Raw genomic sequence first — 26,428 nt, 5'->3', positions numbered from 1 at the left:
AGGAATTTTGAGAGCTGTTAATTTTAAAGTAAAAAGAAGTAATGATATCCCTTGATGCATGAAACTTGAGCTCATATGCTTTCTTGACCTTGGGATGAGGAACAAGTGATATGGACAGCACAAGCTCTAACCTCATTTTATTTCTGATAAAAACCGGAACTAAATCTGATAGGAGGTTAAGTATACCCCACAGTTGCACTGGAAGTTATGGGGAACAGATACCTCGTCACCACCTGGGTACAAACCTGAGCCCTCTACCAACTGAACAATTACAGCTCTATAATTTTGAGGAGTTTGGAAAGTTTGGAAAAATTTGTGGCGAGCTGTTAAGTGAAGGTGAATATAAATGTTGTATGTCCACTGAACACAAGATTTCCGCACTGAAAAGAAGAAATATTGATCAGGCTTTTTTGAAAATTAAAATGATAAATACAGTTACTGTAAAGTGGGGTGACTTTGAACGCTGAGGTGGCTTTGAACAGTAATTTAGAACCTTTCTAAATTAAATGCGGTACCCAATTGCGAAAAAAATGTTTAAGTTGTCAATAAATTAGTTCAGTTTTTTCGCAATAGGGTACAGCATTTAATTTAGAAAGGCGCTAAATTACTGTTCAAAGTCACCTCGGCGTTCAAAGTCACCCCACTTTACAGTACTGAAAAGAATTCCGACCAGTATAAAGGTGAATAAAGAAAATACCTTTCATCATTTAACACAGGAAGTTTATTATCTTTAGTGATAGTACACTGAACAATTAGTACAGACAACAGTCAAAGTGAACTATCTTATATAACTGATATAATAAAGTAAAGATAAAGTTGCCTCTGTGACTAAGCACAGCGCCAAAAAGGCAGAGGGGGGGGCATGAAGGTAACACTCCAGACATTAACTTTCGAAATGCTCCAGTGTGTTTGACCATCTTGCAAAAGCCCCAGTCACGTTCTGTACATGGGAATAATGAGAAAAACTGCGACCATGTCTAGAATCCAAGCTTCACTGCCCAGCCGAAAGCTAATAAATAGTTTTACCGACCGAGTCACTGAAGGTATTGATGTCTTTTGCAGAATATTAAATTTTGTTTTTCCTTCAAGTTATGTACAATGTTAAAAAAGGCCCTCAAGAACATCACACACATTATACAGGGTGATTCACGAGGATTTACCGTCCTTTACAGAGCTTATTGCCGAAGACATTCTGAGCAAAAAAATGTCATGTAAACATGGGTCCTATTCTCAATATTTACAGAGTTACATTTCGTTATTGAAATGCATTGCTGTGAACACATGATCTTGGTCAGCGTGCAGTCAGCAGCCAGCATGAGCACTACAGAAATCAAAGATAGCCGTATGCAGTTACGTAGTGACGAATGCCATTCACTTGCATGTGGCCAAGTGTACTCAAGCGGATGGCGACATTTTTAAAAATGTGTTGTAAACTCTCCAAGACTGTAAATTAGGATGCAAAATTGAACTCCAAATAATTAAGTTGGTGGCAGTGGTGTGATTTATAATAATTTGTGATAAGTGCATAAGAATAATGTAATTTTCTAGTTAAAAAAGAAAAAGATGTCTTTACAAAGCAACTAAGGAGTTCACAGCACACTTTTAGCTTCATAATACTTGCCAATTAAAGAAATGATATTTCTGAATGGTTCACTCTCTATTTGTATTATTCTTTTACCTTCAAACTAAAGAAAAAACGTATTTTACAAACAACTTTAAATTAGTGTAACTCTGAAAGTATTGGGAATAGGAACTATGTTTATATGACATTTTTTGCTCAAAATGTCTTCAGAAATAAGCTCCGTAAAGGACGGTAAATCCTCGTGGAACACCTTGTATGTATCAGTTTCAAGCAGAACTTAAATTTACCACAATAAAATGTTTCTTGTTAGAATTGTAACATGAATACAGTCCCTGGCTGTATTATTGTAGCCAGTGCCCACAAAAATATGTTAATATCATCCAATCTGGGCTAGTAAGTGTGAAAAACTAAGTCAGAATAAAGCATCTGAAATGTTTAGGCAAAATGAAATTCTTTTTATACACTCGAAAACAAATGAAGATAAAAACCTTTTTTTATTGATTAGTTGTTTAATTCTTCAAATATGAATATTATGGAAAGCATGTGGAATTAATTGAAAGGGAGGCTCTGAAAGCAAGTAATGTTAACAAAGAATTTTAAGCAGAAGATAAGCCGGTATTGCAACCACAACGAATATTCGATGCAAGCAATAACAAAATGCAACGTGCAAAAGAAATTGAAAATATTAATCTGAAATTGATACTTTGTAACATATTGTCCACACATTCTTTATGGAATAGTTATATTCTAAACTATGTGCCTGATAAAAAATAAATCACAATTTTGAAAACTACATCATCAATAAAAAAAATAGGGCAATAATTATATGATCAGGGACTGTACATTTTGTTTAAATTGGATATAATTTTGAAATACTTTTATGAACACATCATACCCTCCTTCTTGTTTAATGTAGATTTCTTTAAAATATTAATTAAATTTGGTTTTCAAATAAGAGATGCTTCTGTAACCAGTAGTGAAGATCACCATTACAGAAAGATTTAAAAGTTCTCTAATTTACATATTCACATTGGCAATCAGTTTTAGGTAAACAAAAATATTTTTGAGAAGTAGACTTTCGGATATTCCACTGTATCACAGTAGTGATCTTCAGTTCATACTAATTTCCCCTGAACATGTATGCATTTCCGAAACGTTGGATATGTTAAGTTCCATCACATGATGGAATACCAAAAAGTCTGCTCCTGAACACAATCACTCTGAAAGCCTAAATTCTTATAAAGTCATTTTTATTAATTTATTTCTATAAACAAATGGTTCCACTTTAACATAAGGATCACAAGCAATGTCCTATCTTTCTGGTTTTTGTGAAATCTTCTAGTGTACTGAGCATAATGCACATTTGGGATAGCAAACATCTAAAATTCAGGCATACAATAAATTAGATTTCAGAAAATAGTAATATTGCATTTGACTACCGATCTTCGGGAAAATAAAATCATTAATAATATTTGATATAAAACTAAAATAATAATCATGTTAAACAATTGAACATTTCACTGTATCTCTTTTGCGATTGTGGTACGTGAAATCATATTTTAATTTGCTATCCCTGAGTTCAACTGTTGTATAAGAAATTATGGGTGATTTTTCTGAATGTTCAGTATTGTAAGTGTAGTTTTTTCATACATAATGACATGTATAGCATTAAAAAACTTCGATTATTCAAAGTACGAATTCATGTTAACACTTCTGAGTTATGTAAGGAATTGAAGTAATGTGTTATATATTTTCACTTTTGCGATGTGAGGCAAGAATACTCAAAGAACAGACACATCAAAATATTCCCCACAATGATTGTATCCTCGACATTCTGTTTTTATGTTAGGGGAAAGGGAAAGAACCAGAACGGTCTGGTGCTGTGGATTGAGCCTCAGTGTAGCTCAGTGGTTAGAGCACTCAATGTGTAGAACTAGAGGTCCAGAATTCTATCCTCGGCACTGGAGTTAAATTTTTATTGATTAATAATAAAAAATGTTTTTAGTTTTTCTTGAAATGAATGATTTATACTCAACTTTCGGATCATTTCTAGTATATTATAGTATTCCAATAATGTTAATATGTTTCAAAATTATTCTCGAACTTTCTAAATTATTCCATAATTTTCTAAGATTTATATTAAAAACCCCTATAATAATCGGAATTCTAATTGCTTTCCATTTTCATATTTAAGAAGTCTTCATTTTAATAACAGGAAACGTCAAAGAGAGCCACCAGCGTGGCTCAGTCGGTTAAGGCGCTTGTCTGCCAGTCTGAAGTTGTGTTCGGGCACGGGTTCGATTCTCGCTTGGGCTGATTACCTAGTTGGGTTTTTTCCGAGGTTTTCCCCAACCGTAAGATGAATGTCAGGTAATCTATGGCGAATCCTCGGCCTCATCTCGCCAAATACCATCTCGGTCACCACTCTCGATGCTAAATAACCTAGTAGTTGATACAGCGTTGTTAAATAACCAACTAAAAAAAAAAAGTCAAAGACAAATAGAACCCGAAAAGCCACGTTTTACTATCGTCTAATTGGGAAGAGATCTTGGCCAATGAAATGCTGGGTTGAAAATCCAACTTTGAGAATGATCCGGAGTTGCGCTTGGGTGCAGATTCGATTTCTGCTTAGGCTGATTACCTGGTTTGGTTTTTTAGAGATTTTCCCCAACCGTAAGGTAAATGTCAGGTACTCTATGGCGAATCCTCGGCCTCATCTCGCGAAATACCATCTCGCTATCACCAATCCCATCGACATTAAATAACTGCATAGTTGATACAGCTTCGTTAAATAACTTAGTAAAAAATATACTTGAAAGGAAGGAGAAAAAGAAGAAGTCAAATACACAGGGAACTAATTTAAAGGAAAGCATTATAAATAATAAGGCTCACAAGCATTTAAGAGTAAATATTTCGTTAAATAACTTAGTAAAAAATATACTTGAAAGGAAGGAGAAAAAGAAGAAGTCAAATACACAGGGAACTAATTTAAAGGAAAGCATTATAAATAATAAGGCTCACAAGCATTTAAGAGTAAATATTGTATCTCAAAAAATAATTATTTGCGAGAATTTTGCTACATCATGGCTTCATTATCAGCTGAAGTAACTCTGACACTCTTAAGTCACTCACTATTCTGATAGATTGGCAATGTGAAGAAGTTTTCACCGAAATACCTATACATTTCTAGCACTGCAGATACCGAAAAACTGGTTTTGGGAATGCTGTATCTGTATATTATAGCAATTTCTCCTTAACAATTAAGACTGGTTTTGTTCACATTCAGTAAGCACAAGTCACTATCAAGAAATGATGCACATGAAATATAATGTTCAGAAAATTCTAATACATTTCAAATCAGCAGATCACTATGGCGAGATAGGTCTAACCAAATCAGACTATTTTGTCTGTGAGTTCTTATAACAGATACACAAAACTGATGAATGAAACTTTCTGCACTTGTCAGCTTTACTCCCAAGGAAATACCCATAGTACTCATTTCTGTTATAGGCTGAGATGTGTGCTTTGTAAGATAGACATTTTAAAGCGAAGTAGCCTATGTGTTCTGCTCAGGACTCAACTTCATCTTGGCTGGTTACCATGCTCACCAACAGCTCTGATGATCGTGTGTTCAAACCTAACCAAGGACAATGGGTGATAAAAAGTCTTCCACATGAATCCTTTGGAAATGAGGAAGATGGAGAGAATAGAAATTTACCAGAGATTTATGTAAAAGAGCCTGTTCTTGGTCCTGAGAAAGAAGGAACTAATAGTAAAATTTACTACCTCAGAAATGGAATTTTATATTGCAAGACAAGCAGTCCAGGAAGGTCTAAAGAAAACTCTTCGTGGCTAGTCTCTCGTTCCAAGCACTAACTAGTTATGGGTAAAAAGCGCATTTTTACGCGAATTTCTACAATTTTTCGCAAAATATCGAGAATTTTATGATTTTATACCATAAAAAATAATTTTGAAACTTATCAAGTGCAAAGAATGTACTTCACTCATAGTCTATGGGCTACAGAATAAACATGAGAAGGAAGTTACTCATGTAGAAGACAATGCACAGTGGTGGATTTTTGAATGAAACTTGATGAAACTCAATCTTCTGATTTCACAAGATCCAGTAAAGGAAATTTTTAAAGGGTTTGCTATGATACTTCCCATAATTTTGTTGCTAAAGGGAATTAAACCATCTTTCCTGGCTGAGTTTAGGAAACTTCCTTCTCTTAAGAAATTGGATGAGGATGAGTTAATCTCAGGATTTCGTGAACTGAAAGATTGTGTTGATAAACATGGTTCGGAAAGTGAATTTGACATGATGACTGTATTAAAAGCAGTGAGTGTTTCAAAACCAGAATTTGCTGCGAAATGTATGAAACTAATTTGGAGTGTGAACGGTTTTTATCTTGTTATAACAATATTCTTACAGAAAAAAAGAACAAATTTGAAGATAATCTTGCTATTCTGTAGCTTTTGCATTTAAAAGCTAGATATAGCTACGATACATCAGTTAATGTAAATATGACGTGTATATATTATTAGATTTGTAAATAAATCTTTTTGAAATAACATCTTTTCTGGAAAAAATAATCCCACTTTTTAACAAATATAACACCACTTTTAAGCCAAAAAAAATAACCTAGGTCCCTAGTCATGGGTGATGGATATTTTGAATGAAAAATAAGAAGTACTATTTCTCTTTTGTATGGAAGTAAAGCTGGGGATTCTTCGTCATACCAAGTTTATGGTATACAAAAGAATCTTAAGACAATTAACTGCTGTTGTAAACAAAATTCCAACAACCTCCACACACAGTTTCTATTTCCAGGTGGAGATAGATCTGTCAGCTAACTCCTCAGTGATGCACTGTACACTTTAAAAATTGGAATGACATGGAAATTCCTTTACTAATCATAATCTTTGCTTAACATCTTACCATTATGGGTAATGAATTCCACTTACATATGCACCCAAATTAGAAACGAAATTCAGCTCTAGCAGACTAGCAAAGTCGAAGCAGCTTTGGTTGATCACATTTGAAGACAATGAAAACAAAGAGACGAAATCTTTTGCACGAATTTAGTTTTATAGAATGCGACCTTACGTAACTCAGAAGGTGTCTAATTTGATCTAAACACTACCGTATTTATTCACATAAATATTTTCATGGTGTATCTGTCGCATCATTCTATACTCTGAAAAGTGGAAGAAAATTTAAATTGATAATGACTGTAATGAAGCACCCTCAATTTGTTTTGATCTAGTTTGTGATCATCTGTTTACAAAATGTCTACTCAGAACTTACCTTTGCTATGTTGTATCATAATATGAAGATACATTTCAGTATACCGACTGGTAGAATCAGCTTGTTATTTCAAGCCAAATCAAATCATTTTCAGTGTCACCTGTGAAATTTAGGAGCAGGATGAGTCAACCAGTTTATCTACTGGGCAGTACAGTAATGTGAGCACTCAAGTAGATATTCACACAAGTCGTATATTACATTATCACTCAATTCTTCCACTAGTGTACATCTCAGCTAAGATGTATATTATGAATATGTAACCTTGAAAATGGAAAATGAAGAAAAGCTACAGATTGAAAAAGAAGAAATGCAAATGGTCAATAAATTTAAATATTTGTGGTCAATTTTAGATGGTGTTGGGAAGAGTATAGCTGAAAATGAAAAAAGAATAAGTGAAGGAAAGAGTACAATTGGCATGTTGAACCCAGTTCTTTGAAGTAGAAACATTAAAAAAAACCTCATTTATAAGTCACTGGTACAAAGTGTTATGATATAAGGGCAGAATCTTGGACATAGAATACACAAAAACAAATTATTGGCTAAGGAAATTGACTTTTGGCAGAGAGCGGCAAGAAAATAAAAAAGAAAAAAATATATAAATCAAAGAATTAGAGAAATTATGGAGGTAACTGAAGAATGAAGATTAAAATAGTTTGGAGACGTAAAGATGATTAAAAATGTAAAAATACCGAAGATGATGCTGGAGAGGACTGTACAAGGGAGGAGAAAAAAAGGAAAACCAAGAGAATAATGGATAATATTGGAAGGAGAAGATCTTACTGAAGAAGATGCTGAAGACAGAAATTTGTGGAGGAGCAAAATTTCTTTGTGTGAAGGATAATTTACGGTATTGTGGAAAAATCCTAATAAAAAAAAATATTTATCAAAGTTATGTTGTCACAGTTATTTCAAAATATATACACCTCTGTCCCAGAACAGACTAGATACAAAAGAATGTGAATAAATACGGTATACCCCTTTCTTTTTTTCCTGAGAAAGACATTTGGAAAATGTATAACTTGATGTAGCACATGAAAAATAATACCCCAGTACCCTCACTTTTCATCTGCAAATCAGAAAGCAGTAAAAATACTATGCATGTGCATTTTATATATGTTACTGATTTGTATGTAATAAAAGCTGTTTTATTCACTAACCTGTTTTTAAAAAAACCTAACATAAAAAGGGATTTGAAAATAAATATTTATGCATGTTTATTAAGCATTTTACACCTTTCAGTCTTTGTTTAAAGCTTGTGAGACGGGTAAGACATTTTCTATTCTTTATCCCAAGCAGTAGGTGATTATCTGACATTACGATTTATATAAAAGACATTGTCATGTCCTGCACAAAATTACAGTGAAAACGTCGATTTCGTGCTTCCTCATTATACAAAGCAAACAGATAGTGTTGTGATATTGCAAAACATTGATATGCAAATTCTTATGAAGTTTTGATGGGTAATACCAAAATAGTGGGGTAGGCATGACTTTTTTTAAAGTGGGGGAAGAAAGCAATGGTGGGTTATTCGAGCAGATATACCAACTATTATGGATTTTCAGTAATTATTACACATTCCCCCTCCCCACTATTATAGCACTATAATCAAAGAGAAAATTATTATACTTACTTACAAATGACTTTTAAGGAACCCGCAGGTTCACTTCCGCCCTCACATAAGCCCACCATCGGCCCCTATCCTGTGCAAGATTAATCCAGTCTCTATCATCATATCCCACCTCCCTCAAATCCATTTTAATATTATCCTAAAATTATTATGGAAAAGCAAAATTATATATATATATATATATAATTTTGGTTCTTATACTATTGCGTGCATGCACGCATGCATACACACAATACTATAAGAACCATGATTGCCAATGCTCTTAGAACCAAAGGCCTAGATGTCCATAAGGAGGTCCACTGTGTGGCCGAGAATGGCAGTAACCAATGAATAGATATTACTGCAATCAACAGGAAGAAAAACGCAGCGGAAAACATAGATCCTACTGCGAAGTACGAGATTTCATCACATCAACCAACTGAGGTGGACTCTGAAAAGAAAATTTATGAATCTACCATGCCTTGTTTTCAAAATTCATAATATTGAAGTGACTGCCACCTATTGGGAGCAAGCGGCACCATTTCTAAATTCTTTCAGCAATGGAGGGAAGAGTATAAGCTTCATAAAAAGCTCCAAGATAACATAATTATGTATAACTATAATATCAAATCTCTGTCATGATATTTCGGAATCATTTATATGGTAACAAGAATATATAGAAAAAGTTATTTTCCATTTATATTAAACATACTGTACTCTTTCTTTCTATGTTACTTGTAAAATTCACTGTGAACTGAATGTGTCAAATGGCAAACTGGGGTCAGACTTGAAATCTAATCTATACATGAGAAGGAAAAAATATGTAAATAAATGTTTAATTGAGACTGAATTTCTTAGGTGTGCACATTTCACGCAGAAAAAATGTTTCCTATTCAACTCTTTGAATAAAATATTAAAAATTCCCAAACGCGAGGAGAGGAGATTTCAATTCTAAAGAGAATATCTCCGTGGATCTTGAATATATCACTGAAGAGTCCAATGTATTTAAATGGTCTCAACAAGCACCTTTTCTCCCTTCTTGGCCCTTATATCCAATCTTAAAAATATAGTTTCTTTTGTATTATGCCAGAAATTAAAAAAGTTCAATCCACACCTCATATTTCACTGCTCTGAAACGATTTACTTTACAACTACGCATAAAAATTATACATTTCTACTCTAGACATGATAGTACTTCAATGTTTCAATCTCTTGGTAGAAATGGCTTTTGTTCAAAATTGGCCCTACAAATATTTCTTCATTATTATAAAGAAGTTTGCATTATATATTCCACTGCTGGTTGAAAAAGTTCGCAATGTTTCGTCTTCAGGTGACAAACTGGAGAGGAAAAGCTATGCTATCCTACTTACTGTGGTAATTTTAAGTGACTAATTCAATGCGGATGACTCTACAGCCACATAAAACGACCCTAATGAGTAAGCTGCTACCTTCTTTCTCTCACCCTAATTGTTCACTTGAACACGAAGTACATCAAACCTTCGAAATATCGTGATATTTTTGTATTACATTTCTTAATTTTCACCAACAATAGAAAGAATTAGATTCAAATGTCCTCTAAATAAGCCAACATCGCTTTCCCCCAAATTTAGAGTGGTACTTCAATGTTTGTTTCCATATTCTTTTACAACAAACACTTCTGATTAATATATTGTAATCCATAAATCACCAGAATTATATTTTGAAGTAGGGTTCGGATGCTTATGATGTCCTGTTTTTACTCAGACTTCTAGTTTCATTCCAAATTCAAATTAAATATTCATTGGGTCACCCTATTCACAATTACAATATTTTTATTTTACAAATAATAATATGCATTGGAAGAGATAAAATTGTTTTATGCCTGGTTTTAAAATTTATATTTCTTGATAACTGTACACTTGGTCAAAATGAAAGTGGCCGGTCTCTTGAGCAGTGAAAATTTTCTAAGTCTCTTCGGGTGAACACGCAGTTCACTGCCGTAAACCCATGTGCCGCTTTAGTTAACTCCATAATACAAGGCGTTGATTTGGGCTACTGCCACAGCATGCTTCGAATCTCCATAGTGAATTTTTTGTTTTGTCTTTTCTTTTATTTTTTACAACGCCTTTTAGTATAATATAATCAAATAATTTTGCTTATGTTAATTCATGTTACAGATAATTACAAAATTTATGAAAATTTGTGGTTATAATTCTAGGAAATCAGTATATATTTTGTCATCAGAATTATGTTTTTTTTTTCTTGTTTACAATTACTATTAGTTTCATTTTGGAGATGTCGATAAGCTTAATGTTTTACAATGTCAATTTTTATTTTCCACCTTTGCTTATCTTAATGTATTTGGATTTATATTAACGTTTTCGATACTCAGTGTGTATCATCTTCAGATATGTATGTCATTATGTGTTGTGAAGACCTAGCCTCTTATTGTGTAGTGGGTTATTCACGTGCGTGTGACCTATCATGATTTCTTAATTTAGCTAAAATTACTATAAATGTACTTGATGCAGTGTGTGGTTGCTTGTTATGATTCTGTTAAAAAGAAAGAATTTTAACAATCATATTCCCTGTAGCACAACTTGCAAATTAATTATTGCCAATTATTTGACCGTCAACATATTTACTGAATGTTCCTTAGGCAATAGAGTGCAAAGCAGCAGGGATTAATAAAATAATTAACACAGCATTTTCATATGAAAGCCCCTAATTGTCGTCTTTAGTGTTATTTCCATCTAGCATCAAAAGCTTCTATTAAAACGAAAAAAATAATAAAGTGAAAAGTATTCTGAGAATAAAAATAATTATGAAAACCTGTTATATTTTTACTGATGCATTTAAGAGGCAACAAAAAAAAAAAGTTTAGTAACTCGACAAAGATTTGAACTTGCAATCTCAAGAACTCTTAGCTAATGCTCTACCAACTATGCTGAGAGTTTTACTGCAGTCAGAATGGCATTGTAACAAGCAATGGTCGTATTCCACTTGAGAACCTGTTATACAGTATATAGTGTTTGTGTTACAATATTCACTGTTTAAACACTCTGAACGATTTGTCTGTTTTAAATCTCGTATATGAATTATTTTCTCGGGAGATTTTAGTTATTAAGAGTTGTGTTCCCCATTATAACTGCTAGAAGAATATAAGCAATCTTTTGAAAAAAAAAAGCCTGGCTGTCCCGACTGCCCCAAACATTCACGAAAATACCCGATTTGAACTTAATCTCTCAGATGCCAGTCACTTTAATTTTGACCAGTGTACTTCTAAATAAATAATCACTGTTTGACATAACTGCAGTTGGTATGTGTACAGTGGCAATTTCAAATCTTGGTGGCTGCATTAATAGTAAATGCAGACAATCCCATGCTTTCCAAGGATTATACAGCATCTACGGGAATTAATGGTGGAGTTTCATGACATTACTGTGAAGTATGTATTAATTGTAATGGATTGAAAGTGTTTTTATTTAATTAACTGAAAAGACTGCGTTCGTGTGGTTTTATTTTGTCATTGTTGTTGTCATACTTAGTTACAAATAGCTTTTAGAGAACCCAGAAGTTCATTGCCATCCTCACATAAGCTCACAATTGGTCCCTATCCTGAGTAAGATTAATCCAGTCCCTACCGTCATAAGAAGTCATTATTGTTATATTTATCATTTCTCTTGTGAATTCAGTAACTGAAAAAGATTGCGTTCATATGTTATTATTTGCTGTCACTGTCATAATAAAGTCGTTGTTGTTAAATTTTATGTATTGAAATAAGTGCACTGAAAAAATCAGTGTCAGGATAGTAGACTTTTTTTGTGAATACAGGCTGTTCTGCCATGTTTACCGTACAAGAAAAAGCTGCGTGTGTCTTATGCCTAATTCATGATTCTGGTACAATGACGATTCAGACGAGAGTACCCTGATGGGGATCCACCACATGGGAACGATACTCAACAATGGTACTAACAGTTCCAGGAGACCAGTAGTGTGCAAAAAAGAAAAACTGCAGGAAGATCTAGAACATCATAATAAAAGGTGGAAAGAATCAGATAGTCCTGTGTTCGGAGTCCTGAAAAGTCCACTCATTGCCATGGTCAACAATTAAGTCTTCCTAAATCGACTGTGTATGACGTCATCATGCTGAAGAAATTGAAGTTACACTTATATAAAATTCAACTGTTGCACGCAATCAAGCAACATGACAAGGTGTATAGGGTTGAATTCGTTGTTAACATGCTACCTGTACAAAGAATTAACAATGAACTCGGAGTTCTAGATAAAGATCCTTTTCTTGGATGAGGCAACATTTCATTTTTCCATATCAGCCGTTATGTAAATTGGCATAATTGCCACATATGGAGCTCTGAAAATTAACACGTCACACACAAACAGATTTGAGATTTTGCTGAAGTCAAAATTTAGTACGGCTTAATGCATAATGGGCCCTTTTTGTTTGCTAAACCAACATCACCCAAAATGTGTACAAGAACATGCTAGAGAATTTCCTGTTTCCTCAGATCAAGCAAATGGAAGACGGTGGGTTTCAGATCATCTTTCAGCAAGATGGAACACTGCTCCACAGAAATGAACCCATCCCATGTAATGGAAATTCTAAATCTTACACCACTTACTCCATTAGACTTCTTCCTCTAGGATTGTGTCAAAATAAAGTTTACAATGAAAACATTATTAATCTTGAAGTCTTCAAGGAAAGAATTAGAGAAGCAATAGCAAGCATTACTCCAAAAGTTCATGTGGAATGAAATAGAATATCATTATAATGTGTGTCATGCTATTAATGGTGTGCAAAAATGAAATTTACTAATGCTGTTCAGAATCGTTTTGAGGTACTGAATTAAATACAAGCACTTTCAATCCATTACACATAACACATCTTCACAGTAACTTCATGAAACCCCATCATTCACGGAGATTGTATTATCGAAGTCTGTGCCGATGACATGTCACAACTGAAAGTTTTAAGAGAAAGTGCAAACAGGAACATTAGTCTGTTTGCAAGCTCACAACATTACACACTATACCCAGGCCGTTGTAACCTTGCACCTGACAGCTTTGCGTAATGTTGGTAGCAAGAGATGTGATATTGGCACAGTAGCCACTACACAACAACTGACTTAGCTTATCATGGAGGTTGTAGTTCTGCTCCGTTAATTCAAATGATCTGACTATTTACACAAAGAATTCTTACTATGTGAGTAATCATTTTCTGAACAAAATTTTTTTTAAGACACCCAGCAGCAATAAAAATTATTTATATCTTTATAATACTAACCCACAAATTAATTATGCACGTGGTAGTAACTCCATGTAACACACCATATAGCAAACTGACAACACAGCAGTGCTCCACGTAGCAGTAGATCGAAAATGCTACGTTCTGATTGGTTCAGAATGCACAGCATTTTTAAACTTTTTCACAGAAAGTGTTGACACTCCAAATAACAACTGTCAAGTGCAATGTTACAATGACCTGGGTATAAATGTTGTTTCACATCTTATGTATGTGTCCTGGCTTTTCACAATAGCAGGTAACCTGCCAAACAAGTTCAAGAAAACATTTGAAGTAATGTAATAATTGTATAGGAGTTTTTGTTTTGTTGTTTATTCAACTCCTGAAGACAGGTTTGAACTTCACAAGTGACACCAATAAGGCAACACGTGAGGCAACGAAGCCAGAAGATAATGGGTTAGGGTGGCCAGTTCCTTTCCCCCTCCATTGCATACATCGTTGACTAGATGTATATTATATTAATCAGACTTCAGATGAATACAAACAGTTCTTCCTCTGACACATACTGTCAAATGAAATATACAGACTGATAATAGATGTACATATCAACCAGAACTTCAGTCAGAGGTTCATATAGGTGTATACAAATATGTTGAAATATATAAGCTGTTAATTTTAACGAATAATTTTAATTAAAAATATCTGTCATATTTTGTCACATTCAGGATCTCGTTATCTATTTTAGGGCATATTTGTTTGCATATTTAGTGTATTTTAAGGTTATAAACATCCGGATCCTCAGGTTATACTCATTTTAGAATAATTTGCCACATAATACACTAGACTCTTTGTTTGAAGACCACTTAGTCAATCTCCCACAATTTTTTGTAAATAATAGTCAATAACTATTACCAACATCCTGTGTTTTCCAACTATGTGTTGAGACAATATCTGATGTTTCAACACTACATACATGTTCCGAAACATTGGAGATATTAAATATCAAGGCACAGTTGAAAAACCAACATTATTTATCACAATCAAGTCATCTAATCACAATGACAATATGAAATTTCACATATTAATTGCATTAATGTATAATGAGAAAGAATACTCTTTTCTTTAGTTGTAGTATAACTCATTTTTACATGGTCCTGCCAGAAGATCTTATTCAAAATCTTAAATAGAAAAAAAGACAGAAGAAAACACCGTTCAATCCATTCACAGATTATTGAGCATCAAGACATTCACTTATTTGAAACAATACTCCTCAAAATCTTTTAAATTTATGCTTATACACAACCTAATGGCTTCATCACATATCTGATAAACAATACGTACTTCCTTTGAAGATCGAAAATAAATAGGCCCACGTGGTAAATGCTGAACAAGTTCCCATCAAGACTTTGTAACTGTTTACCATAGCCAGACCTCGCAGTAGATCAGATATCAGGCATTTATATTTCACTCATACTTCCTAGTCCTCCGAGTCCTCGTCAACATCTGCATCATTAGGAACATCTGGCTGGAAGTTTATGTTAGACAACAAGTCTCTCATTGCATCTAGTAGTGATGTCACACTTCTGGTCAAGTCGACACGGGCGGCAGCAGCAGCTGCAGCTCCCTCAGCCTCTCCACCACCTCCAGCATCGTTCCTGTGACATAAAAAAAAAGATTTTGTATATTTTGTGCCTTTCATTTAAAATAAACAGCTCTAGATATTACCAACAGAGCATGTGCTTAAGATACAAAACCAACATAACCTCCAATTTCATTGTTCGAGACAAGAAAGATATATAATACTGAACAACAAGAATTTTGCTCCGACTTAAAAGAATGCGTCCCTTATGGTTTGATGTGCGCTGAATACGAAAATGCATCTCTTTTCTTCGTATCACATAAGGTTTTTAAGATATGCTATGATTTCACTTTTCGATAAGTGCTTCCCCAGAAACATTTGGCACGGGTTGGGGTATAAACCAAAACAAAATCTAATCCATTTTATGAGTTTATGGCTTATTTCCGGCTTCTTATGGTTGTTGGCATGTTGTTTTGTACTTCTAATAAATAAACAGATATTGGTCCCTTCTATCAAGTAAATTTCATAACAGTTCAAAGTGAGGTCTATGCAATGAACAAACAAGGGTATGGTTTTCAGTATTTAAAGGGAAGTATTCCAGTTTGAGTGAAGGCAAATTAAAAGAGGGCATTTTCATTGGTCCACAAATTCACAAAGTTATGGCTGACCCTTTGTTTGAGGAAAAACTTTCCGTTACAGAAAGAAAGGCATGGCGCACTTTCAAAGATGTTTGCTCAAATTTCCTTGGAAATTCTAGGGCAGAGAATTACATAGAACTTGTTGTGGAAACCATGTTAAGTGCATATGACAAAATGGAGTGTAATATGTCTCTCAAAATACACTTTTTAGATTCTCATTTGGATATCTTTCTTCCTAACTTTGGAGCAGTAAGCGACGAGCATGGGGAAAGATTTCATCAAGAAATATCTGACATGGAAAGGCGATATAAAGAAAGATCATCATCCAGCATGCTTGCACACTATTGTTGGTTCCATGTAAATGACAGTTCCGGGTCTAGTTATAAACAGAAGTTATTCAGAAAATTATTTTAAATGTAAGTTCAAATTCCGATATTTCTCTCATTATACGCATGAAATATCTTTACTGTTGTGTTTTAAACTATGTAACATCATTTTTGTATCTAGTACACATTTTTCAAGTATTATGAGGAAGTTTGAATCCCTTATGTGTTGTAATTTTATCAGTAGGAGTGAAAAATTAAAAACAAATAAGTTTTGTTATAAAAAATTCAATTCATTTTCCCCGGAAAATGGTATGTGATGGGGCAATTTGAATTTTAAATTCAGATTTAGGGCACACATATTAGTAATATTGACCTATTTTTATTTTGGAGCCAGACAAAAAGTAAAAATTTGTTGTTCAGTGTAATTAGACTGAGAATTTATGTGCATACTTATTGTTAGTCAATGCAGATGATATTGCAATTTGGGGTGAAAATGAGAAGGAATTAGGAAAGGTCATTAATAGAGCCCGGATGTTAGGCAAAATGCCTTTTTTAAACTGAGTGTATGTATGAAAGACCTATTAGAGACAAACACGTTTACACACATTTGGGGACAATATGCCCAATTTTTATTGTGCCTTTTTTTTTTGCCTATTTTAGCTTCCATTGCCTATTTTAAGGTTAAATGCCTTTTTTAGCCTTTTTACGTCGTGATTGTGCATTTTCTATATTTTTAATGCATTTAAAATAAATCGCACATAAATTATATCAAAAAACAAAAAAGAACGGTTGTACAAATTAAAAATATATATTCACCTCACACAAATATTTGCTGAGAGTCTTATTCTCCAGCAATACATTATGTTTGTAAGAAGTAGTAAATGTTTCTCCCCTACCGATTCCATCTTTTATGTCACTTAACAAAGACATTTGAACAGTATAACACTCAGTGTTCAGGTCACTTCGGGGTTTACCAGCGAAAGAAAGGGGATGAGGTAAGTATTAAAAGCAAGTCTCCAGGTCCCGTTACTGTTGTTGCTTGCACGCACAAGTCACGCACACTTTGAAATCTCTAATCCCTTCTCACACTCCTCTTTTTGAGACAATACACAGTCAGTTTTTCCTGATCTCTGAAAGAAAGTAAAGACAGAAAGATATAGTCTCTTTTAAGTTTGCTCCAATCACTTCAGTAGAAGTAGAAAGATCTTTTTCCACCATGAAAAAGTTCTCTCTGACAGGCGGCTCATTTTGACAGTTGACAACTTAAAAAAGCATCTTGTTGTGACATGTAACCAAGAAAAGTGAGTACTGTATGAGATAGTTTATTAAGTACTTGTCTATTTATTGTCTGTTTCCATGATTAATAAATGCCTATTTTTACTATTTTTAGTGCCTATTTAACCAAAATAAATGCCTAAACATCCGAGCTCTAGTCATTAATAAATGGTACACCGAATTAAAAAAGAGTGGTCTGGAAATCAATTCTGAAAAGAGCATGGTAATGAAAATCAGTAAGATGGTTTCATCTATGAAGGAAATTAAATGTAATGAACGTACAGTAAAAGAAGTAAAAGAGTTTGGATATTGAGGAAGAAAATTTGATTCAGAAGGCATTACAAAAAAGAAATTACACATGGAATCAAACAGAGTGTAAAACTGTATGGTTTCATTAAAGACATAATGTGGAAATGGGATATTACAAAAGAATCGAAAATGTTCATTTATGAAACTTATGTTGTACCTATACCAAGTTATGCAGGTAAAACATGGGTATTAACAAAAGGCAAAAGTCAAAAGTAGACTGCAAGCAGCAGAGATGAGAATATTAAGAAGAATTGAAGGAAAGACTAGAAGAGATAGAATTAGGAATACAGAGATTTAGACCATTACAAGAATATACTGGGCAAAGGAGTTTACAATGGTTTGGATATGTTAAAAAGATGGTACCAGAGAGGTTACCGAGAAGAGCATTGGAGATGAGAACAGAGAATAAGAAGACAATGGGAAGGCCAAGAATGAGGTGGTTAGACCAGATAAAAAAGAACTTAATTGCAAGAGGAATGGAATGGACAACAGTGATGAGTAAAAAATCTTAGCAGGATAGAGATGTCTGGAGGAGATTAAGTCGGATGATATGTATAAACGAAAACGTTTATATGCAATATAAGCTAAAAATTACATTTAGTGTATTTGGGTAGGCATGGTAAATCTTCCAGTCTTTATCTAATAGTACCTAAAGGTGACAAATAGTCACCTATTGAACAGCTTGTCAAGTGCATTATATGTACAAGTTACCATTACAACACTTACTGAAAGACATTGTGCTGAAATTTGTTTTGTATTCTTTAAAGGCTTCTGTGATTGGACATAATATGCATTGCTTTCTACACCACAGCTGAGTGTTCAAGAATATCTGATATTAGACGCATATGGGAGCACGATTAAATATATACGAAGTTGCAATATTACAGTGCGGTCGCGTCAAGCTTGATCCGAAGAATGCGGAAAGATCCCAACTGCTGAATGCTTCATGCTTCAAGGCTGCGGGTATGTATGTTACCGGTCGTTGTCACAGCTTAGTCTGAAATGTTAGTGATAGAAAACGTGTGTACTTGTGTACTTCTTTGAATGTGTATTGTGTACTTTTTTAAAATACATTTGAAGTGTGTGTGCTGTGCATTAAATTAATTGTTTAGATAATTGAAATGCCAGCTGAAAGTTTACTTTACAACAGCAAATATTTATGTACGAAGCTTACGTCAAAATAGAGTCATGCCGATAAGTGTGTAGGCAATTTGTAGAGAAATTCCCCGATAATTGACCTCCAAATAGAGGTACAGTTTGAAACCTTGTCATTAGATTAAGAGAAATGGGATCGCTGAACTCTAAAATTCGTTGGTCACAATGAAGGATTCTAACAGAAGTAAAACTTGATATTGGTGCATCACTTGAATGTTCTCCTAATAAATCTTTATGTTGTGTTGCACAGGAAGCAGACTATCAAAAACTTCCGCCCATACAGCCACTAAACTCTTAAAATTGAAACCTTACAGAGTTACTGTAGTCCAAGAATTACGGCCACATGACAAAGAAAGTCGAGTGAATTTCTGTAATTGGGTTTTACAAAACACTGTTGACGATATTGCTAATCCACATTTAATCATTTTCTCTGATGAGGCATGGTTTCATTTACGTGGTTATGTATGTTCACAGAACAATAGATTCTGGTGCACAGAAAATCCGTGATTAATTCACGAAGTTCCACTGCATGACGAAAAGATTAGTGTATGGTGTGGTGTAACAGCAAATCGAGTAATAGGACCAATATTTTTTTAAGATACTGTAAATTCAGAGAGGTATTGTATGCAAATACTCGCACAAGTTTTTGAACATTTACCTGATAATGAGAGACAAAATGCATATTTTCAACAAGATTCTTCCACAGCACATACTGCAGGTGCTTCTTTGGAGGTTATAAGGTCGGCTTTTGATGACAGAATTATTTCTACAGGGTTATGGCTCGCACGTTCCCCGGATCTTACCGCGCGCGATTATTATGTGTGGGGAACCCTAAAAAAATAAGAATTTATAGAAATAACCCACACACCATCAATTAACTCAAAGACAATATAAGAACAGAAATTACAAGGATAATGAAAGAAGAACTTTTGCATGTGAATTCAAGTTTCATCAAAAGATGTTGGGAGTGTCTAAATCAGACCTGCAGAACTGTAGCTCCTCACAGCGACTGCCTTCATACCCCTTCTATTCCACCCACCTTTTCTACCAGTATGGTCATAGCATTCTAATTGCGCTCGGCTACATCAACCTTCATTCTCGCGGCAGCAGGTACACAATACACTATCAAGAATTACAAATGAACAGATAATAAACTCCTTAGGAACATACCTTTGGAAAATAAGAGAAAAACGAATGAGGGAAATAAACAAAAATTAAATTTTAAAATGTATGTGTGCATATAATGTAAGAAGGTCTATCTATGTATATATGTAAACTGAATGTTGATAAGTGAGTGATAGCTATATGACTGGAAGTCAATGCTGTTGTTCAACACTGTAAAGCACTGCAGCCAAATAAATGAATGAATGAATAAATACATGGAGGGACGGAGGGAAGGAGGGAGGGAGGGAGGGCTAGACTGCAGTTTGAAGAGAAGTGGAATATGGCAAAATCTAAATTCCCTGAAGAAACACTACTTCCAAAGGATATGTGAATATGATTATTTTGTTGTTGAAGAAGACGAAAGAATTGCTTATTTACTGTGTCCCATCCAATTTATTTCTACTCATTTCAATATTAAACGACATTTCAACAAAGGCCATATTAAGAATTATGGAATAGACAAGCCGCCACTGATGGACCTTCCACACGCAAAGAATGTCAACAACTCTACACAGAAGTTGATCATCCCCAATAGAAGTGGAGTGAGGTTGACGTCATATTTCCCCTACTTACGAGTTCTGCAGGCCTGGTCTAAATGCTAATGGACACCACTTTCAGCAACTACTGTAACACAGGTTAGTGAAATAAAATGATGATTGTGTGTATGCCATTAATTAATGAAAGTTATGAGTGCAATACGCCGGAGATTACAGATTTAAAATGCCGTGTTTTACCTCACACTCTATAGGCTTGCTCCCATAGGCTTGTGTGCTCTTCGGAACAAGTGTGATGCGACTGAACTGTACTTCATAATGCATATAAATCCTCAGTCTAGTATTAACTAAAATCTAGCAAAGAGGTCATTCTTTATATGCATGAAGTAATTTGCTGGACTGTCCATTCAACCACCATTTTAGTTTTAGACATAAGAATAGTCAACAATTGCCATGCAACCAACAATGCTATCAGAAATAAAGCATAATCTGAATCTCCAAATAGATGACTGTGCCTACACATAAATTTGTGTGCTATGATGTCACATCTGTTTTCAGACATCTCACAAAAAGAATTAAAATACACTGTTATTCAAGATAAAAATATACTTCAGAATATGTATTATATGTCTTTCTCGTGTTAAATTCTATCGTATCTGGTTCATGTTTCGGCCTGTTATGGGCCTTCTTCAGAACTGGTTGTTGCTGGTCTTGGCACCTTTTGTTTTGTTTCCTGTGGGGGTGTGTGTGTGTAGTGTAATGTGGAGTCAAAGAGTGTGTATTCTTAAATTGAGTTGTGTGTTGAGAATTTCATTTGGATGTGTTTTTGTGTGTCTGTATATTTTGTATTGTTCTAGTGTGTTTAGTTTCTGGCTTTTTGGTTGGATGTGTAGAATTTCCATGTCTGTGTTGTCTCTGTAGGTGTGGTTAGCATTTGTGACGTGTTCTGCTTATGTGGATGTGTTTTGTAATTTTGTTATGAGTGTGATGTGTTCTTTGTAACACAAACACACTCTCATAGAAAACAAAACAAAAGGTGCCAAGACCAGCAACAACCAGTTCTGAAGAAGGCCCATAACAAGCCGAAACATGTTAACCAGGTACGATAGAATTTCACACGAGAAAGACATATAATACATATTCTTAAGTGATATAGTGTTAAAAGTTGTGTAATTAAGATGTATAAAAATATATTCTAAATAAACCATGCATTTCCCCCTCTAATGTATAGATTACAGAATATAGGTAAAAACATAAAAAATAATTAGTGTATATTTTGCATTTTGAATATTTGTCCTATTTCTAGAGTCCAAGCACTTGCATTTTTAAGGAAAACTCGTTTTAAAATTAGAAGATTTCTGTATTACAGTACTGCTAACAAGCGCACGCATGCACACACAGTATATATGCTGGTTTTAGAATAATCCTGGGCTTAAGATATTAAACATGATAAGACTGGTACATGCAGCATTTTCAGCATCAGTTTCTACTATTCATACAGATTATTATACACAGCTGCATTCATTTGTTGACCAAACTGCGGAACGAAACGTGCCCTTACCCCCCTCCCAGAATGAAAATATTTAAAAATACATTATTGTTAAAATTTCGCGAATAAAGCATCAAATATTACTGAAATTACTTGCTTTTTTTTTGCGTTATTAAGTTATACGAATTCGCGTTATTTCGTGATTAAAAAGTGAATTTTTTGGTGTTATGGGCTGAAGTATAAAGACAGAGTGCAAAAAAAAAAAATCGGCCAAATGAGAACAATTCGCATTACAGCAACTTACGAATTTCATGGATCTTTACCTATTACATATACGTCCTAACTTATAATACTGAATGCTCATAGTATCCATAGTTAGAATAAATTAACAATAACTATGTATTTAACACGGAACAACTGCTGACCTGGTAAGCTGTCCTCACATACACATCCAGCACTGAGGTGTGTCTAAGCAAGATAATAAACTTACATTAACTGTAGACCATCCACAGCTGGTGCTGGCTCATTAATGTTGAAGTTGGGGAGTATCGACCTGAAGAACATAGTAAAAGGACTGGAATGTTCGTACATTCTTGTCCGCTGAGGACGGACATACAGGTTGATTGAGTCCACAGGGGGAAGAGGATCATAGCTTAGGATAGGTCCATCTGATTCCTGAAACACATCAAGTTCTTAGATGTAACTGAAATAAATTTCAAAAATAAATCCAGAAAAATTTTAAACTACAATGCAGATTATCAATTTAGGGCCATTTTCTACAAATGAGTTTAAACTTGGTTTATTTTATACTGGTTTAACTCTGAGTTTAAACTAAAAACAATTTTACCCACGGTGGTTTAAGCTTTGTAAACGTGGTTCAAACTTAAACCTTCTGTAGTGTATGTTTAAACTGGTATTCATGTTAAACTTCATTAACATTATTAATATATCTGTGATTTTTCTAGTTTAGTTTCGACTGTCAATATTATCCTTCAGTATAAGATAAAGTTAGAAAATGGAAGAACTTGTTGAAATTTTTGATGAAATAAAAGATATTGAATATGATGTACAAGTGAGATTATGAAGACCTAGAACTATTCATGCGAGAGTTGATTTCGAAAAATGGGATGAAATAGAGTTTTTAAATAGGTTTAGAATTCATAAATAAGCAACAAACATTGTATTACATCAGATAAAGGATGTAATTAAAACACCAAATAGGAACATAATGCTATTTCACCAGAAGCAATGTTTCTTGTCAATCAAATATTAGGCAGTTTTCTCATTAATGTTGGAGACCGAAGTGTATTGATGTGTCTACCACAAACAAAATAGTTAGAAATGTTTCTACAGCTATAGAAAATTATTATCACAACATTATATTAACATGAGGAATTTGTTACAGCTGTTCTAGTTGAAGAGAGTAGAAATGCTGTACAAAATTTTCTTATTACACCTGACATACCTTGTGTGAGTGTAGCATTAAATATAACATATTATAACACAACCTCCATACTATAGAATATACTACTGATGACATGAATGTTGTACACAAATATTAATACATTATAGTGTAATCACAATTTGTGTGAAAATCTCACTTCATTTTAATTACAGTTACAAGTTGAAATATTTCTGCACTTATATAATAATATTATATTAATATCGGACGAAAGAAAGTAACTAATTCTATGAAATATGCATTGTTTATTTTCTAAGATATAAGATAATAGCTGGAGAGAGTATATATTTTATGATTACCAAAGTCCTGTGTACATCACGTACACCTAATTTGCTGGGTTACCAAACTCGATAAAAGCAGGAAGTTGTTTTCTTGAAATTCATGGGAAAGACAATTTTCAGAGGGAAAGGAATAATGTTAAAGGACATTAATTTTTATATTAAAATGAAGCCACATATTCAGTTCATTTATTTACAAACTGCTACCCATCAAGGGTAGCCTTACAGACTCAGTATAATTACTCAAAATTTCTTGTCAGACAGGTAGATTTCTCGCTATAAAGGCTATATCATTTGCAAAAGCAAAGGCTTGTTTATTCTTGTATAATATATTACCATTTGAATTGAGTTCTTTTAATACTTTTTCTAATGGTAAGTTAAATAATACTGAAGACAAGTTATTTTCTTGTCTTATTCATATAGTTACTCATCTAAACTACTACCCCATAATCGTCATTGTTATTATCATCATCTGCTTTCAAACAACTGGATCCTTGGTTCATTTCGTCTGTACTCCTTTGAAAATAATGAATCAGAACTAGCTAGCTATTAATGTTATCTGTAAGATGCAAGGTTGCTTTTAAAAGAAGGGAGAAGCATCACTACCCTATCAGGAGAGCTAATCTTACACTGAAAACTGATCTTGCTCGATTTGTTACTGGTCATTGCCATTTGACATGAACAATGCAAGAAAGCAAAGATGCAAATTACACAGAATATGTCTCACATCCGTTAAAGTTGCCGACACCTCCTTGATGTCAGAGAGGATGATGTGTCTCAGGATGTTCCTTGGGGCTTTCTGGTACCTCCTTTTCCTCTTCTCTTCACATTCTATGATGAATGGATCACTCTCATCCACGCGGTCCAGCACAACATGCACATTTCTCTCCAGCCATTCCAGCATTCCATACTCCTTCCACATGTGGTAGTTGCGGTACACGTACAGCTGAATTAACTGCGACAAGGCAGGGCTCTGGCTGCAACATTTAGTATCTCTCTATTATAAGTCAACTTCTTATACACAATACAGTAACAATTCTTAATTTTTAACTCTGATTCAAAGTAACACAGAATAGAAAACACGCATGAATTTTCTTTCTTGTTGAAAAGCAGGTTATTTTGATGGCAATTATAATAATCTCACCTATTTAGGTTTCTTGATCAAAATGCAATGAAAACAAAAAGTGCCACGAAGTTAACACAACTTCTCATTATATATATTACTTTTTATATTTCCGTTGCTTTATCATACTGTGAATGATATTATTAACAGTCATTCAAAAAAAAAAAAAAAAATGAAATGATTTCATGAAAAGTACAAATAAGGAGATGAACTTTCATTTTCTGGATTACACATATAATCCGAAAAGCAAGATATTTCGCTTATCTTATAAATTAAATAGATGAATCTAATTAATTTTGACAAAATTTACATAAAACAGTTACACATACATTATCATCATTTCTATGTTGTATTTTTCTATTTACAACAAAAAGTATAAAATAACTATATATATCAGTCAGGGGCGGACGCAGGATTTTTTTTCGGGGAGGGATTTGAGGAGATAGTAAAAATGGAGTAATGAGAAATAAGTTTATATACTCAAAATTTGTTTCCGATTCACAAACATTTACAAATTGGCCTGAGTAGCGTAGTCGGTATAGCCTTCTGTGCTCGAAGTTGCGGGTTCTACCCCAACCCAGCTCGACGGCATTTAAGTGTGTTTAAATGCGACAGGCCTCATATCAGTCGATTTACTGGCATGTAAAAGAAGTCCTGAGGGAAAAAATTCCGGCACACCGGCGACGCTGATATAACCTCGGCAATTGCGAGCGTTGTTAAATAAACCATCATTTTTTTTATTTTAACATTTACAATGACTGCAATACAAAAACAATGACAGAATGATATTTACAGAAGAAGGCGACGAGACTTCTTAGACATTTCATCCAGTACTTCATGAGCTTTTACTTCTACATTTTTATGTATATACATCAAGGCCAGTCCATTTAATCTGTCTGCTCCCATCGTGCTCCTCAAGTAAGTCTTCAAATACCGCAATGTTGAGAACGACCATTCTGGTGTTGCTGTAGTTACAGGCAACGTGCAGAAAAGTTTCAGCGCCTTGCGAGTGCAGGGAAAAATAATTTCATTGCACCTGTTCAAAGATGATATAAAATCAGTAGGTATTAGGTGAAAATTTTTCTGATCAAGGAAATTTCTTCTCCACATTTTCAATTCCTTGAAGAAAGACTCTGGTGATGCATCAACATCATTGGGCCACTGATTTACTATAGCCTCAACAGCAGTTTCTAAATCTTCATCTGATGCTCGCACTATGTTTTCAGGCAGCAAAGTTTGTATGGACTTTAGGATTCTCTTATGATTTAAAAACCTGTTCTTGAGCTGACTAATGATACAGTCTAAGAAGAGAAGGAAAATTAAAAGCATAAAATACTCTTCATGACTCTCTGTCTTGAAATAAGAATGCTGTGTTTGTCTTCCTGTAGTTCTTGAAATTTA

General features: G+C 34.0%; 1 protein-coding gene across 1 annotated transcript in view; it reads right to left on the bottom strand.

Annotated features, from left to right (window-relative positions):
• Window positions 1-698: 698 nt before the first annotated feature.
• Nulp1 (Nuclear localized protein 1) overlaps window positions 699-26,428 on the bottom strand; it is a 68,016-nt gene continuing 42,286 nt past the window's right edge. The window contains exons 8-10 of the mRNA XM_069845634.1: window positions 24,632-24,881; window positions 22,655-22,839; window positions 699-15,390 (exon numbers count right to left, since the gene is read on the bottom strand). Of these exons, the coding sequence (XP_069701735.1) occupies window positions 15,213-15,390; window positions 22,655-22,839; window positions 24,632-24,881 (613 nt within the window). The 3' untranslated portion in view covers window positions 699-15,212. The remainder of the gene's footprint in view (window positions 15,391-22,654; window positions 22,840-24,631; window positions 24,882-26,428) is intronic.

This window comes from Periplaneta americana, chromosome 14 (genome assembly GCF_040183065.1).
Source record: "Periplaneta americana isolate PAMFEO1 chromosome 14, P.americana_PAMFEO1_priV1, whole genome shotgun sequence".
NCBI classification, from domain to species: Eukaryota; Metazoa; Arthropoda; class Insecta; order Blattodea; family Blattidae; genus Periplaneta; species Periplaneta americana.
The sequence above is the reverse complement of the archived record's forward strand: the minus strand, read 5'-3'. Positions and strand labels throughout refer to the sequence as shown.